Source organism: Polyodon spathula, chromosome 1, assembly GCF_017654505.1.
Source record: "Polyodon spathula isolate WHYD16114869_AA chromosome 1, ASM1765450v1, whole genome shotgun sequence".
NCBI lineage: Eukaryota > Metazoa > Chordata > Actinopteri > Acipenseriformes > Polyodontidae > Polyodon > Polyodon spathula.
The window spans coordinates 26350086-26368009 of record NC_054534.1 but is presented as its reverse complement, the minus strand read 5'-3'; the positions used below and the strand labels follow the sequence as shown (position 1 = coordinate 26368009).

The window sequence follows — 17924 nt, the reverse complement described above, 5'->3', positions numbered from 1 at the left end:
TGAAAGTGATGGCTTTCTGTATGTCTTTGTTTCCATGGGGATCAGTAGACATCTCACTTGGGACTCGTAATGTGTTTTTATTTTTGTGCTGCATATGCTTCCAGGTACAAAACAAAACAGATGATCTGCCAGCCATCAACCTGGGTCCTGACTTGCCCCCGTTGTCCCATCATGTTGCTTTATGTTCACATTCATATACCAGACAATACTGTTGTTTGTAATCAAGGCTGTCTAACTGTTATTGCTAACTGAAAAATTAATATTTGAGGCACACGAGGACTACTGCAAGAATTATTTTTTATTTTATTTGGTGTATCCAATTATTACCCCCCCCCCCCCCCCCCCCCCCCCCCCCCCCCCCCCCCCCCCCCCCCCCCATTTTTGTCCAAATTTGAACGACCCAATCACTTTTCCCCTCACAACATTCATTTTTTAGAAAATGTTATTGCAGATTATCCTTGATTAGGAATACTTACATACAGCAAGATCCAAGATTTATTTCTAGCCAATAAAGCTAAACAATAATAAGTCATTGATACAGCACACATGGTCAGTGTAAAAAGGGGTCAGGCCTTGTGTCACGAAGCACTCCTCTGCTATATGTAGTAAACAACTAAATGGTGAGCACTTATGTAAAGAATAAAACAAAACACATCAAAAGTAAAAGAGAAAACAAGTCTTGCTCTTACTGGAGTGCTAACAGAAAAACACCTAGCGGTTGTAGGCAAAATAACAGAAGCTTTGTAACAGCTGACACACCCTCTCCTGTCCAAAAAGCTTCTCTAGCCAAGTGCTTTTATATCCTGTGAATAATTAATTTGGCCACCTATCTCTTAACAAGCTGCCCATATTTTGGTTTCCTTTTTGTTCATTAAACACAGGTATTACACCACCCTATATTTTTAAGTGCAGGGCTTTCATCCTGCCACAGTCGTCTTCGGCGCAAGTGGATAAATCTATAGCTGTCATGAAGCCAAGTTCCTGAGTAAATCGGTCCTTTTACAGTAGCGCTCCGGGAGTTGTTAACAGCAGGCTTCCCTCTCTCTCTGTATAGTGGATTTTATCTACAAGGCGGAATGCCTCCAGGAACTCATTGATGTCTATGCTTCCGTCTTTGTTGAAGTCGATGCTGCGAGCTAGGTCTGAAATGGCTTCATTGCTGATCTCCATGTTTAGATGAGAACTGAGCAGCTTCCACGTTTGACAAAACTCTTCAAATGAAACCAGACCTAAAAGACAGCATATTGGGGAGATGGAAATGTGAGGCTGGTTGGTGTAGTGCTAGCCCTTGGTCTAGAAATCTCTGGATTAAATCCTGATTCGACTTTCACTGCCAGTTTATCAGACCCTGGTTTGCACTAATCTGGGACTGAATGTTAATTTAGGTTAGGAAATCTGAGATTAGAGCTAATCGGGGTCTGTGAAAGTCATTGACAGAAGATGTAATTAAACTACAGAGTTTAGCTATAACCACTGTATAAGGAAATACTGCGTAGTCTGAATTGTTTGAAATATTATTTTGCTGGTCCAATTATGTTATCGGGTAATGTGCTCACCTGAGTTGTCGCTGTCAATAATTCTGAAGATGGTTTCTAAATTGGACCTGTTCCTGTAAAGTGTTTCCAGCAGGCTTTGGTGTACATGCTTTAGAGAGGAGATGACAAAGTTACGATTTTTTTTTTTTAATCTTACTGTTTTACAGCAGTGAATTACGTTATCTACTAAAACCTGCAGCCCCTGTAGAAAGAAACTAATAGCACCAGCCCAAGTTACAGTAAACAATTTTTAAGTCACTAAAATGTAGCAAGTGGTAATGTAACTATACTGAGAATCAACTTCTAACACATGCATGTTGACTAGCTCCAGTACTCACTGATACCATACAGTAGCAGGCAAAGTATTGGCACCCTACATTTAATATAAGCTAATTCAAGAAAACATGTTAAAAATACAAGCATTTAGTGAACATTAGCAGTAAATTAATGACAGTTAAAAATACATTATTTTAATGTTACTAAAAATCTTTATAAAAAAAATTAAAAAGCACTTCAGCAATTTCAAATATTTGTTCATGAGAAAAGTATTGACACCCCTGCTTTAGTACGTAGTGTGTTCTCCTTTTGCTTTTATTGTGGCTTTCTGACATTTGATAATTCTTAACCAATACGTTGCATCTTGTTGGTGAAATTTGGACCCATTCAGTCTTGCATATTTCCTTCAGCTCAGATTGGATACAGTGCTTGGCTACAGCTTTTGTCAGATCAGTCCAAAGCATTTCTATTGGCTTGAGATTGGTGAATACGAAGGTCATTCCAGACCCTTTGTTAGTTTTCTTGTAGAATTCCAGTTGACAGCCATGTGCTTTGTGTCGTTGTCATGTTGGAAGATAAATTGTCTGTCAATCAACCTACAAGCAGATAGTATCATTGTACTTTGTTGAATGTTTTGACACATGGCTGCATTCATTCGATCTTCAATCACATCAATGTCTCCAGTCTCTAAAATGCTAAAACAAACCCATATCATAATCAGAGGATTTTCTTGAAGAATGCTTATTTAAAAAGTGGTTTGTTTTAATTAATTCTCTTCAAAAGTGGTTTGCAGCGAGGTCTGTGTCTATAGGTTCTTCTGTGTTCAGGTGCCCAAATTTCACCAAGATGATGCACTAATATTCCTGGTGCTAGTAAATCTTCCTTTAAGTCCTTGGCTTTTTAATCTCGATTTTTTTTTTTTTTTTTTTTTTTTTTTAGCAGCTTGGACGGTTCTCCTACCTGTGGTGGATTTTGGTATTCCATATTTCTTTGATACTGTTCTGTAGCCATTTCCTTTGCTACAGTTTGCTATGAGTGCTTTTCTCAAACATGAGTCTGGCTCCATTGTCTTGATCATCATCTACTTGTGTTGCCAAAACGTTCAACATATGTTGGAAATATTTCTTTTTCTGGCTATTGACTTTATAGTGCAGCTTAGTTACAGTGTACTGGTTTTCAATCAATGAAAAAATATATTTTTTAATTGGTTCTGTTACATTTTTACATACTTTTAATGTGCCAATTCTTTTGTCATGAGCAAACATTTGAAATTGCTTAAGTTTTATTTTGGTATTTGTCATACTTTTATCTAAAGCAATTTACAGAGACTAGGGGGTGAACTGTGCATCATCAACAACTGCTGCTGCTGCAGAGTCACTTAGAATAGGACCTCAGTTTTACATCTCATCCAAAGGAAGGTGCTCAAGGTTAAGTGACTTGCTTAGGGTCTCACAGTTTAAATAGCTGAGCCAAGACTTGAACTGGGAACCTCCTGCTATCTAAGCCCTTTTCTTTAACCACTGGACCACCAAGGTGCCAATACTTTTGTCTGCGACTGTATAATGTCATTATAACTTTGTGCAAATTCCCTTGAATTCTGGGAATTCATTTTAACACCCCTTGTAATTTGGTGACCATTAGTTTGGAACACATACAATGATAGCAGCTCTGCACTATTAAGAGGCAAGCACAGTGCTGCAATCCAAGGACAGAAAACGTTTCTGCTAAAATACAGTACATTGCAGATATGTTCAAAAATCTCTATATTAAATAGATAAAAGTAATAATTTAACATTATTGAGGGGGGGGGGGGGTAAGGTTGTTCAGCCTCTCTTATTCTCGTTACCTCTGCAGTTGGTTGTTCTATTGCAAGGTCATGGAACCAGGCATGGTACTGAAGGAGGCCTTCAGGAGCACTCTGCACTAACTGGGAGCGCAGCACTCTCCAGGGCAGGCCCAGCTGCAGCACTGACTCAACCACAGTCGCCCAGTCATTCAGGGGTATCCTGCCTGCACAGCGGGAGCCAAAAAAGAACAAAATATATGAATTGTGATGCTGGTGATGGAGCACAGCATTAACAGTGTCTGTTATTTATGAGGCAATGCAGAAATATCCAAACATAAAATTTGCTTCACAAAAAATGTTCGTTCTTTAGACAAGCACATAATCATTGTGCTATTTAGTATTATAAAATATCTACATACACAGAATATGATTAGGTTATGGCTGAGTTACTTTTGGGGCAGATACCATGACATTTTGAAGAAATGTTAAGAAACCGGTCAGCACCTACCTGTCTTATTCTTGTCATATTTTTCGAAGGCACTGATGAGATCGGATTTGTGTGAAAACAACTGTTCTCTCAGAGCTCTGAGTGCTGACCGCTCGACTCTGCTAACCCTGCAAGTAAGCACACAAGAAAATAAAGCTTCTTATTGGGGCAAGTCTCCTTGTTTTACAACCAAAAAGAGCTGTCAGTTTGCATGGATTTGGGAAGAAGGCTGATGATCTGTAAATTCCTGTACAGTCAGTGCCTCTACAGATGAATATTATGCTTCTACTGCACCTACTTACCATTGTATGTGTCCAAAATAATCTGGTCACTGTTAGTGTGAAAAGTCTTGACAGGAACAAAAGCTAATCAATTAATTTAGGAACTCTTGTCTCAAATAAGTAATTTTTCATAGCAATAGGAAATTGTCAAAAATCCACAATGGGAACTAGATAGTAAGGGTTTCTTATAGGTCCTCTATGTAAATGAAATTGTCTTCAAGGGTTTCCACTGTACAGTATATGTGTTACTGCCATTCTTTAGTTTTTACAACTTCTCAATACTGAAAGGCTATTTCTATGCAACCTATATATAGTATTAGGTCCATAATAGATGGGCCCCATGTTGAGTTTTTTTACCTTTGCTTCATAGTTAACTTGCGTGTGGTTCTGCTGACTTGATACTGTACAAGATGAGGAATCAAATCTGGGCCCAGCTTGACATAGGCTCCTCTGTTACTGCCAAGTTCATAGTAATTAGATGCAGAAAAAACGGTCAAGACCTTTAAAAAAATTTAAAAAATAAATAAATTCAGGGCAATATATTTGTGTTGCTCACATAAACGTTTGTTTGCAGATATGTGTGTTATCCCATGATAACAGCGTTCTTAACAGGAACACTCCAGCCCCCTCGCTCACCTTTCTGTTATGGCAGAACTCGTAGCCATCCTGCTTGCACTCATGGGATCGGATGAGAAGCTGGAGGTTGTGTCTGCTCAGGACTTTCTCAGTCACGTCTGGCCCGTAGTAACACCCTCTGCCTCTCACTGCGTTCGGGACACAGCCCTCCTGATGCATGGGGTCACTCCACAGAATATCCACAATCTTTAAACGAGACCAACAGAGTTATTGTAAATACAATATGGGATTTTTATTGGCTTCATTGCACTTCTACATTTGTCCCCCTTGCATTTACATACATGGACATTAATAGGTAATGTGTTGGTACAACTTAAACTAGAAGAGCAGATATGTACGTGCAGCAAGCATCCAGAAGATATCTTGAATAAGATCTGAACTCTCAAATATGATCCATTTTCTGTGCTTGTTTTCATCCATCACAGGCACCCCCATACATGCACATAACTTCAAAAATAACAACTTGAGAGCTAAAACACTTCCCGGGCCATCAATATACGATATCAAAAGAATCTGAGAAAGCTATACAGTTAATGCACCAAAAGATGTAATAACTGGGTGGAGAGCAGAACTTCTGTAGTTTGTTTTTAGACCACTGACATGCTTAAGAGGCTCTCACCTGTTTCCATTCAGCATTATCCGATTCACAGACCTCGAAGGATTCCGAGTCAGATTCGGAAAAGGACAGGGAGAACTTGCCATTTTCGTATGGTGTGGAGAAGCCCACTTGCCGGCGACACTTCTCCAGCTCCTCTTCCACGGAGCGACGCACCTTCCTTGAGATGCTGTGCGGGCTTCTCTTCCTGGTGCCAGGGCTGTAGCAGGGGGTTGAGCTCAGGGAGAGACTCTTCAAGGACAGACGAGAGTCCATGCTTGTGGTTTGAATGTTTCCTTCACTCATTCGGCCCCCTCTTATAGAAAGTGCTTCTGTCATATTGTGCCTCTTTTTCTTCTTTGGGGGTCTCAAGACAGAGACATACTGCAAAGGTAGAGAAGAACATATTAGTGGTAATAAACTGAGTCGAGATAATTACACTTGAATTTCTGTTACTTCCTTGGTGGATGTTTACATATGCAAATTCTATAACAATTGCCAGAAAGAAAGTAAAAAAAAGTTTCTCTCTTAGGCATTTCTTCCGCCTAATTGGAGACAGCATGGAGAATACCTTCATGAAGTCAACAGGTCAGGTACAGGTACCTTGTACAAATTACGCTGTGCCAACTCAATACATCCAGTGAAATTCATATATTTGCTGGCTGATCCTACAGAACATGTAATCTGGGGTCAGATGTTTTAGACTAAACCGCTCATAAGGATATGCCTACAATAGGGTTTGCACAGATTACTGAGCTCATGTGAGCTGGAAATAATGATTATATAGCAGAACAGCTGTAACCCCACCCTACATATTGATAAGGGCAAGTCTTTGGGGGGGGGGTTATTATTATTTTTTCTCATACTTGAGATATACTCAGAGACCAAAAAACTAAAGAAATTTCAATAAAACAAAAATGTGAGCCCACTAAGGCATTCTGCAGTTAAGAAGCTGTTGCTAGCATCTGTGAAAGCAAGTACTTTGTGCCTGTCGACTTTGGCAATGATGTCCAGATCGGTGGTGTCTGAGATCCCTCCATGAGTTATTAGGACCTTCTGATCAATCACCGTGGCCAGAGGCATCCAGCTGAACACGATCTGAAGAAGCTTGTGAATCTTCCTGCCATGCACCTGAACAGCAAGAACAAGCTGGCTCAGTATATAACAAGGGGCAGCCTTTTCACTTACAACTGAACCAAGACAAGCAGCCTTTAGATTTGGCTCATCGTATGTGCAACACTGACAAACTATTTACAGTACCCTAGTTTTTTCGTGTTTTCTGTAACAGGTGAAACAAACAATCAGCAAGAAACAATAAAGGTGCACCTAAAACAAAGAAACAAACTGGTAATGTTTCAGAACGAACAAGAAACGACTACAGTGAAGTTTGTTGCCAGGTTAAAACAAGTAGTTTATATTGTATTATTCTATTTCATTGTGGGTAAATGGGAATTAATGTACAGCCATGGTGTAAGAGAGCTGTGGTGAAGCAATAGAAACAACAACTCAAATTTCATCAGCGACCGTCAAAGTTCTGAAGAAATGACCTTTTCAAAGGTTTATGTTTCACTCAATAACACAACTTTGAGATGGAAGTTTGATGGAAACTAATGACTTTATAGCTCAACCTTCTTCCTTATTATGCATCACTAATGTAAAAAATAAAAACAAAAGAAAACAGCTTTCCTCTTTTCTAGTTTTGTTCCTCAACATGCCCTCTTATAAGACACAATTCTATTCACAGTGCGCTTTTAAGGAAAGACTGAGTGATGAAGACGCTTCCAATGAGAGATCCTGTGATCCAGATCCGGTTTATAAACACACTACCCGAGGGAAGATTGAACAGGTTGTGATCTTTTTTTTTTTTTTTTTTTTGGAAATTCTGCTTTAGTGATGGGCTATAAGGCTTTGTGAAGACACATCCCTTTAAATCGCTTACAAAACACAACTCTTGCAATCCTCTCTCACTTAGACTGGACTTCATAGAATGGAACAATCATCATAATATTTTGTTCTAAAAGTGTACTGCAACACACTAAACATACAAAATGTGCACAATTCTTATGTATTTTACAAGGAAGTTTAATGTACTATAGTACACTTTGCTATGCTTTGCCTTGGTATAGTGCTGTGAAGTTTTAGAAGGGCGAATGATATGAATGTGCAGGATAACAAGTCCTGTATACCTTGTATTTCTGCATTACATCCTTGGTAAAGCCATATCTAGAAAGAGAGAGAAAAAATGAAGATAAAAAGAAACCTGCACACTTTGGTTTGCAATTGAAGTAGAGCTCTTGCCAGTACATCTATTTCATTTGCGGTTACCTCAGGTTTACAATGTAATCTTCGTGGTTTCCTCTGTTCAGGTGGACTTCATTGGGATAAACCAGTAAGAATGCAAACAGAATCAACAGGATCTCAATTGAGTTCTTGCCTCTGTCCACATAGTCTCCATTGAAGATATAGGGCTTTTCAACAGACGGGAGGCCATTCTGAGGAAAGTAGTAAAAACAAATGGTACTGCATGTCTTATGCAAGCCAGACCTAATTCTATTCATTCAAAAATAATTAACTGAATAGTGTTTATTCTTCAACATTCAAAATACGCACCAAGGAAATAAAATATGTAAAAGATTTGGTTTAGTAAAACACATTAGTTAACTGATGCGAGAAAATGTATTTACAGCAACGTTACGAACACAGCGGGAAGGTCAACACATTTAATCTGAGGAATAATGATATGAAAAACAAAAACAATACAGGAGAGCTGAGTTTTACTGGAAAGATTCCCCCACATTAAATCTTGTCTTTTACAGTAACCAGGAGTCCCATTTCTGGTTTCAAGAGATGTGCTTGGTTGGCTGGTCAGTTCATAAGTGTGGGCTTCCTAACTTTGACGCTCTGCTGTATGATACAAAATCACATATCAACTTTGCATTACTGAAAACCCTTTCTTGTAAATTAAAGATTCTTGTTCAGTATCCTGACACAGAAAGTTAAGATATTACACTCTTACACACTATTTACACATTAGCAGTACCATAGGCTGTTGCCATCAACACCAACATATAAAATGACTTTAAAAAGAAAGCTGAAGAAATCCAATCAGATCTGTGGCGAGTAAATATATTTCTGTCATGCTGACAGCTCACAGTTAATTCAGTGACGACAATATCCGTACCGTGTGCAGTGGAACATTCTAGAACATCATCCTGTTTCATAATTCGGCTTTCAGACAGCTACAGACAATAATCACTCTAAATCTTTACTGCCTGTTCTAGTAAATACTGTAAACAACATAACAGCTGCTTGCGCAAGGAAGGGTGTAGCAGGATAGCGTCACGGCCCAAGCTGTTACCGGCAGGAAGGAGACCCGGAGATGGAGAGCTGCCATTAAAGAGCATGTTTATATAACACAAATAAACAAGGGACAGGGACCAAAATAAAGTGGTTCAACAAAACAAATCCTTACTGTCACAATAATTACTCCTTATTGTCCTAGCTGGGCAGCACCTTCACTGGACCACCTCCAAACTCTCCTTAAACTCCAATTTAACAAAGCATTTGGCTCCCTTTATATAGCATCATTTTGATCATCAGTTATTCAAATCACTGCCCCAGCCACATTCCCCACGTGTATTTGGCAACGATGGGACTAACCACATCTCTGCCAAACTTAAATTCAAAATAATAAATCTTTACACACACATACACACACACACACACACACACACTGTGAGCTTCCATCCTTCCACAAGGGGCAACAGTGGTGTACCTACCTTATAAAATATTAACAGCAAGTCATCCAGCTGCCCATGCAAGTCACCTTGAGTCAGAATAAATAAATAAATAAATAATATATAAATAAAAGATCCCAGAAATTTTCCATATGCACAAAAAGCTTATTTCTCTCTGTGCACAAAGACCAGCCACCCGGACAGCTGATGAAACTGTGGGTTTTCACAACCGAAGAATTTCTGCACAAACTGTCAGAAACCATCTCAGGGAAGCTCTGCGTGCTCGTTATCCTCACCGGGGTCTTGACCTGATTGCAGTTCGACAGATGTACCTGTACCGGGCAGATGGCAGACGGTGTGTATGGCGTCGTGTGGGCAAGCGGTTTGCTGATGTCAGCGTTGTGAACAGAGTGCCCCATGGTGGCGGTGGGGTTATGGTATGGGCAGGCATAAGCTACGGACAATGAACACAATTGCATTTTATCGATGGCAATTTGAATGCACAGAGATACCGTGACGAGATCCTGAGGCCCATTGTCGTGCCATTCATCCGCCGCCATCACCTCATGTTTCAGCATGATAATGCACGGCCCCATGTCGCAAGGATTTGTACACAATTCCTGGAAGCTGAAAATGTCCCAGTTCTTCCATGGCCTGCATACTCACGAGACATGTGACACATTGAGCATGTTTGGGATGCTCTGGAACAACGTGTACGACAGCGTGTTCCAGTTCCCGCCAATATCCAGCAACTTCACACAGCCATTGAAGAGGAGTGGGACAACATTCCACAGGCCACAATCAACAGCCTGATCAACTCTATGCGAATGAGATGTGTTGCGCTGCATGAGGCAAATGCCGGTCACACCAGATACTGGTTTTCTTTTTAAGGTATCTGTGACCATCTGTATACCCAGTCATGTGAAATCCATAGATTAGGGCCTAATGAATTTATTTCAATTGACTGATTTCCTTATATGAACTGTAACTCAGTAAAATCTTTGAAATTGTTGCATTTATATTTCAAACTCATTTTACTTACATGGGAATATTGTGACAAGAGTAAAAACAAAGATAAATTTTAATAGAAATAACTAAAAGGTATTTCAGTACTCCCTCATTATACTGTAAGTCAGCCCTTTATACTACAGAACAGGTTATATGGTGATAAAGCCATGGCTCCTATTTGCTCCGAACCCAAATTCCAGTCCTCTAGAAGTGAGAAGTGTAAATAATCCACTGCACTGTTGAGCCCTTTCCTAATTTCTGCACGATTAGAAAATGTACCGGCCAGTGCTCACCACAGATTGTAATCTCCTCACAGAAGCAGGTAGAGACCCGGTTGATATTTGGCAGCAGTTTGAGGTGTTTCAAGGTTTCGTGTAGAAGCTGGAGGACGTATCGCGCATGGAGCTGCTACTGGGAGGAATGGACAGAAGGAATTAGGAGACTGCAAGTAAACATCAGACAAGCATGCTGTGAAATCAAAGGACAAATTCTAAAAGTAAACAAGTTTCCCATGGTAATTTTGCACTTTCACGTTATTATTTATTTATTATTTTAAATGCAATAACATATTTACCATTGTTCTGTTTTCTTTTTTTTTTTTTACCATGTTTCCACTCTGCTTTAAAAAAAAATTCTACATAACTTTTTAAAGGGTAACTATGAAGCGTAATAACTGCATACATGGCTCTTAACATGTGAAATCTCTGGACATTAAGCACAGCATTGATATTTACAGCGGTATGTACAGTATACCTACTTGCTTGTGCCTGAAGGCTTCCACTAAGGCAGCTGCATGGGCAGCAGTGAGAGGAAAGTCAATGTGAGGTCCTGTGTACGACTCTGGCAGCTCGATGGTTTCATGGTCACAGTATTTCTCCAGTTCAGTCTGCTTATAGACCTCATCCTCCGTGAAGATGTGAGAGATCAGGTCCCCTGCCAAAGAAGCATTGGTTTACGAAGAGGAGACCAGTACACCACTACTAACCCTGTGCTTCCTGGGATTGCTATTCAAACTTCTTTCAACAGCAGTACCTATCAGAACATAACAGTTTGAAAAACTGTTTCATAGCTATTATACCGGATCATCTTTGGCCACTGATTGATAATGAATTCACAGTAACAACAGCTATTGGAATGTATACATTTGGGGCCATTATTTAAAATCATACATTGTGTGTTTGTATAATTTAGAAAAGGGATGATATGAGCAGTGAACATGGTAAACATACAAAGCAGCTTTTTTTTTTTACATGTGGTTAATGAAAAAAACAATAAATGCTGTTTGGAAACATGCTGTTTATAAATAGTTAGGTCTATAAAAGTAGATTTCTACCAAACAAAGAAACAGGGCCTTACTTTGTTTACTGTTAGTTGGTGTGAAGTGATCCATAAGGTAAGTGAAAAAGTTTTGCAGCTGAAAAAGAAACAATTTAAGCAGACTCTTGGAGAAACACATTTAATAGGAAGGGGGATTAGATATTAATAACAGTATCTTCATGTATGCATTTATTAGATTTAAAGTAAAGGCTGTGAAGGCCACTTTCTACCCTGTAATTGTCTTTACAGCCTCATTGGTTTCTTGTGAAAATATTTCCAAAACTGCAGAAATAGAAAAGCAAGAAATGAAAATCGCAACAATCTGAACAAGGTAAAAGACGTCTAACCCTTTAATGCTACTGGTGGAAGTTTCTCCAGCTGCACCTGTTTTTAATAAATCAATCTCACCTCAACACAACACTGTGGCGGAGTGTTCCGCCCCTTTATGTTTATTTAAGTGTTTTATGTTGTCTGTAGTGTGTTAATGTTGATGTTTATGTATTAAATACACAGGCTATAAATATGGGTTACGAGCACAAGTGTTTAAAATGTATATTTGTATTTAGGCATGAGTATTGCACAGCACTTCATGTGCAAGTAAAATAATATGTGAGCACAGGGAATTGCACTTTTATTAATTCACGTGCAGTTGTACCGAGACTCCAATTGAGTGATTGATTAGCAATCGAGTCTCGGTACAGCTGCATAAAAGCTTTTTGTTTTCATTCAAGTTTTCACTCACTCGGAGTAGTGTGTTCATGAGTGGAGAACGGGAGAGAGAAGGAGTTTTTGGGGTTTTGAGAACAATTCCTACAGCGTGCTGGAAGTGCCAGCACAGTGCTTGTTTGTCTGTTCGTCCACTGTCTTGTTTAGTGTTGTCCATTTTGTTTATCTTTTTATTTTGGCCTCAAATGCCATGTCCTGTTTAGTGTGTTTTGTTTAAACCTTTTTGTTTATTATTTGCTATAAAACTCTGGACTCCGTAACATCACAAATTCACCGCATTCCCAATTGTTTGGAGTCTGCATTTTTGGTCTGACGAAACCCTTACAAAGCCATCCTGTTCACAGGTACCTATTGGATACAGGCATTATTTAAGGACTGTGGCAGTTGATTCTGGACTAAACCATTTCACTACCGGGGGAGGGGGTGAAAATTATTTTTAATTTCTAGTTATTCCTGAGTTAGGACTTCATTTGTGAGACGTATAATAAGTTTCTTAATATGTCTTTTGTAGGGTGGCTATTCTTATTGCACAAGGCATCATTCTGCACAGTTTGAGCTTCATGGTCTTCTTGTGTAACCTACCTTGATCTGGTCCTGCTCGCCTGCATACTCGATGGACTGGAAGATGGTCCAGGTGCATCTCCGCCGAACCTCCATGCGAGCCACATACTGGCGATACCACCTTTGGATGAGGACAGCTGCTTTCATTGCTGGGAAGAACAAAAGCAAAAAATAAAATAGTACTTCATTAAAAGATATGCTGTGTGGTGCATAACATTACAAGGGAGTTCTTATACATGTAAAACTGCAAGAGAGCATTTCTAATTAATTAATTTGATTGTGATTGGGTATGGAGGTGGCCACGCCCTCTTTGCTCACTGTTTTAGTCCTCAGAAGTTTTTTATTATTATTATTATTATTATTATTATTATTTTTATTATTATTATTATTATTTATTTAAATTATGTTTAACCAGGATAATTACTCCAGGGATATCACTATGTGAAATCACAGACTGGTTAGCCTACTGTGCTATGAATAAAATGGAGACAAACCTACCTATAGCAGCTACATATAGAGATGCAGGGAAAGAAAGTTCAGTTTATGTTAAGCTACATTTCGATTTTGTACATTACAAAAAGACAAAGGAGGAAACTAGAACTAGATATTCCACAGTCATAAGGTAAGCATTATTGCAAACACATCACAGTATTCATTGTATACACATCTCTGTGCTCTGAAAGGGTTTTCCATAAACAATGGGAGGATAATGGCTTTTAAAGTTGCTAGTGCAATTCTAGGCAAAGTAAAAAAAAAAAGGGGGTATTACAAAACAACCAAAACTCCTCAGAAATGCTAGCATTCTGCAAAGCTTGGTTCACTTACAAGTCAGTCTGTATTACAATATAAACACAAATATTGCAAACACAGTAAATGTTGCTGTGGATAGCTATCCGTACTCAACGAATCAGCAGTTGATATGCCGTACTCCTCAACGAAACAGCAGTTGATATGCTGTACTCCTCAACGAATCAGCAGTTGATATGCTGTACTCCTCAACGAATCAGCAGTTGATATGCTGTACTCCTCAACGAATCAGCAGTTGATATGCTGTACTCCTCAATGAATCAGCAGTTGATATGCTGTACTCCTCAACGAATCAGCAGTTGATATGCTGTACTCCTCAACGAATCAGCAGTTGATATGCTGTACTCCTCAACGAATCAGCAGTTGATATGCTGTACTCCTCAACGAATCAGCAGTTGATATGCTGTACTCCTCAATGAATCAGCAGTTTATATACTGTACTCCTCAATGAATCAGCAGTTTATATGCTGTACTCCTCATGTAGAGACTAACAAGTGCAAACTGTACTTTTTATCCAATAGAACGCCTAGGCCCCTTTATGAATCTTGAAAGGGAGAAAACAAAGGACAGTGATACGAATATTTTATAAATACCTAACACAAAAATCTTTTAACCAACCTCTCTCTGTTGTCTTTAAAGAGTAATCGTTGTCTAAGGAGATACCACATCCCATGGCCGCCTGTTCTTCCAGACGTCTGTGTGTGATGTCACTTTCCACTTTACCTTCCGATAGCCGTGTAAAGAATTAAATTGCTGTTTCAACACTAGGAGGGATACTGTAAACAAGATCACTCTTTAAGAATGTGTTTTCTTACTACATAACTCATATCATTATATGTTTATTTTGAATTGAAATGTATGTGAAATCTGTGCCTGTATGCAGCACTAACAATGGAATTCCATGGAGTCTCTCTCTTTTTAGCCTTTCTCTTATCTATTATTTAACTGGCACACCTGTGCTTAGATAATTTCATTATTCTTTGACTTTGCTTCTTTCTCTACACCTGACAATGATTTTACAACAAAACATGTTGTCAGCAAGCCATATTGAAACCTGGTGGATTCAGAGACATGTCTTGTCAGATCTCAGATGGACAAAATCAGCTTTTGATAAATATAATACTGTTCAGCATAAATCTCTTGCTCCTGTTTGCACCAACGTGCAGTATAGTGTGTGGTACAGCAGCAGGAAGTGCCTGCTTCAAGGTGAAAAGTCCCCTGGGAAGCTACATCCCCTTGGCAACCTCAAATGTTTCCTTTCAATAATGTTAGTATTTGCACACCCAATTCCTGCTCACTGAACACAGGACGAGAAACTGCCTCCTTATGTTACCTACCTAGCATACAGTAAGAATCAATGATCAGACATCTGGGCACGTTTAAATTCTCATACTGCATGTAATACTGCATTTAGAGTACCACACCGTGTGCTTAATATAATTTTCACTAATGCTTCAAAAATCTATCAAAATGTGAGCTTCTGAGTTAGAGCAGATGTAGCTTATATAACAGCTTTCAGGTTTTGCATTTCCACATGGTAAACTAATGTAGTTGATTCTGACTCCAGTTTAGCAGCTGTGGCTACAGTTACTAAAATATAATCTAAATATGTGCAAGTACCACATTTCTACAGTCTTGAACATTTTTTTTTTTGTCAGTCAATTTATTCATCAATTATTTTACCACTGTTTTTCTACTTAGATTTAAATTGCCAGTGTTTGAATGTGGCCTGACCTCTGAGGAGTGAACATCAATGGGAGACCAAGTCAATCTATTCACCCACTGTACCCGAGCAACACGTTGCTGAGCAACTGAACCCCTGGTGAGGTCCCCTCTGGTTAGTACAGGTCTCTTTGTGCAATGAGGTCATCTAGCCTCAGCTGATTTATCTAACCTATCAGAGTACAAAGGCCAATGGACCAATCCCTGGGCCCCTGCATGCAGATTTACTTGACAATTCATCTCAGAGGTTAATCGCTTGCCCTCCTTGTATAAAAGTAAGTAGCTGTGAAACCTATCTGAAACTGGACCCTCCTGTAAACATGCAGATCCTGTATTTCCACTGAGCATTATATCATTATTTATTTTTGTTCTAACCAGGCTGTGTGTGTTCAGTAAATACAGGTCTGGCCAAAGGTTTTGCATCACCCTATAGAATTAACTCATTTTGCTTCATGAAGTAGAAAGAAACCTGCTGAATAATGTTACAATGACATATTGAATTACATACAGTTTGCAATTTTCTATATACTTAATGAAAAACTGACAAAAATAAAAAAATGTGACATTTCAAAATCTAACATGAAATACTGTACTACTATTATGGCTTCCGGTAGACTCTTTATGATATAATTTTGTAGTTTCTTTGATTACATGGTGTTAAATAAAATATCTACCTATATATATATAGTGTCTCAATCCTAAAATTCTAGATGATGCAAAATATTTGGCCAGAGCTGTAGGCTCAGTGTGAGTATATTTTAAATACAGCAGTTTAAAGACAAAACTCAAATGCTAATGCATCAGCCCACTCCAATGTGTTAAGAACTTTAACTCTTTTCCTATTTTTAGCACAGAGGCAGAATAATAATGATCCATTGCAGTAATTAGCTTTCCTGCCCTATGCCACTCTAGGTAATACGTTTAAAACAACGCTGCCAGCCTTGGAGCTTCAGACTGCTTGAAGCTCTGGCAGCGTGTGTCCTTATTTTACAGTTTAAGCTTCAGCTGTGTAGATGCTATGGAGCCAGTCAGCAATAACTGGATATATCAAGACTAGGCCAGACTTTGACCTTTAAGTTCAGTGACCCCGAATCTCAGTATCATAAGGTCTCTGTTGGTAATTCTGTAGTGAAGTCTTTGTTTTTTCCAGGGACCTTGCGTAGTAAGCACCAGTAAGGTTTCTAATTTTGTATTTAATGAATGTCTCATGCTGTATCTGACAACATGTTGATAATGAAACAACACTCCAAATGCACGTGCAATTAGACATGCCTCAGCTTGTGACTTCTACAGTAAGTCTAATTGAGCTCAGGTGCAGCTAAAGCGCATAGTAAAATGTGAATGGCTCAAACTACCATGCCAAAATAATCTTATTTTTTAACCCTGACATATTTCGCTCTACTAAAATTACAGAGACTGTATTGTATATCTTAAGACACATACTCAAGACTAGCCTTCCATAATACCAGTTTAGTAATGTCAGCACACTGAAGGGTTACTGGGACTACAGTGTCTGTTGCGGTGAGGGGGTAGTAATATCCAAATACACTGTACTGAATTAGCAACTGCATTAAAACATAGACCACTAGGTCTGTATTACACTATTATGATCCATATATACTAGCATCTATATATATATATATATATATAATATCTATACATACATATATATACTTATATTATATCATAATATATCGCATATATATATATATATATACACACACACACACTATACTATACTTTTATACTCAATACAATATAAAATGTACTTAAAGGGACAGATAATTAAAAAAATCTAATCTTTACCCTTTTTAAACACTGTTTTAACATTATACACACATACCTTTAAACAAACATACTGCACATTGTAAAGGCTTTTGCAAATTCCAACAATACAAAATCACCCAATTAGACACAAACTGGTACTGCTCTGTATCAAATTATCCTTATTCAGAAAACTCCCTCCTGGAGAAAAGCATGATACAAGTTAAAAAGTAAGAAGCAGGGTTCTGAAAAATACAGCATTCTACCTCCCCACATGCTGCTACAACTGCTTAAATAACAGGCCTGTCATTTCTCTGTTCATTGTTAACATCCTGACAACTTTTTACACATATAACTTTAAAGTCTGTTTCAAAGTCTTTTCAAAATGTCTGCTCTAGTGCACTGATAGTGTCAGGATTATTGCCCACATTGTCAAACAGGTAACACAGCAATAATAATCCATGATGTGGTATGGAACAGAAAAGTCAGAGGACTTTATTTATTTATATATTTTATCATTCTTCCTGCAGTGATTTAGAGGACAGAGCTCAACCTCCCAGTGCACTAGAGCGGACATTTTGAGAACAGCTCTGTCAGGTCAGTCCTTTTCATTTTGGAGACAATCTGAGGATCTTCCTCTATTAGTGCAAGTTCTAATTACTTTACATGTAGTAATATACAGGTTC

General features: G+C 38.6%; 1 protein-coding gene across 1 annotated transcript; it reads right to left on the bottom strand.

Moving 5' to 3' along the window:
* Nucleotides 1-418: 418 nt before the first annotated feature.
* LOC121316234 (serine/threonine-protein phosphatase with EF-hands 2-like) lies at nt 419-13173 on the bottom strand. The gene is made up of 15 exons (XM_041251169.1): nt 12967-13173; nt 11698-11755; nt 11099-11274; nt 10635-10749; nt 9376-9422; nt 7922-8088; nt 7783-7819; nt 6578-6727; nt 5621-5980; nt 5002-5187; nt 4723-4865; nt 4106-4212; nt 3658-3821; nt 1557-1644; nt 419-1229 (listed from the first exon to the last, which is right to left on the bottom strand). Exons 1-15 carry the CDS (start codon nt 13090-13092, stop codon nt 1000-1002), a joined length of 2154 nt encoding a protein of 717 aa, XP_041107103.1. The 5' UTR covers nt 13093-13173; the 3' UTR covers nt 419-999.
* Nucleotides 13174-17924: the final 4751 nt, after the last annotated feature.

What these genes read in the sequence shown, in the direction of transcription:
- LOC121316234 (XM_041251169.1), bottom strand. Translation starts at nt 13,092, where the DNA reads ATGAAAGCAGCTGTCCTCATCCAAAGGTGGTATCGCCAGTATGTGGCT. An exon ending in TGAGGAGATTACAATCTGTG is followed by an intron (nt 9,423 to 10,634) that starts GTGAGCACTGGC and finishes TTCTGACTCAAG; the next exon opens with GTGACTTGCATGGGCAGCTG. An exon ending in CCAAAGTCGACAGGCACAAA is followed by an intron (nt 5,981 to 6,577) that starts GTACTTGCTTTC and finishes CTACCTTTGCAG; the next exon opens with TATGTCTCTGTCTTGAGACC.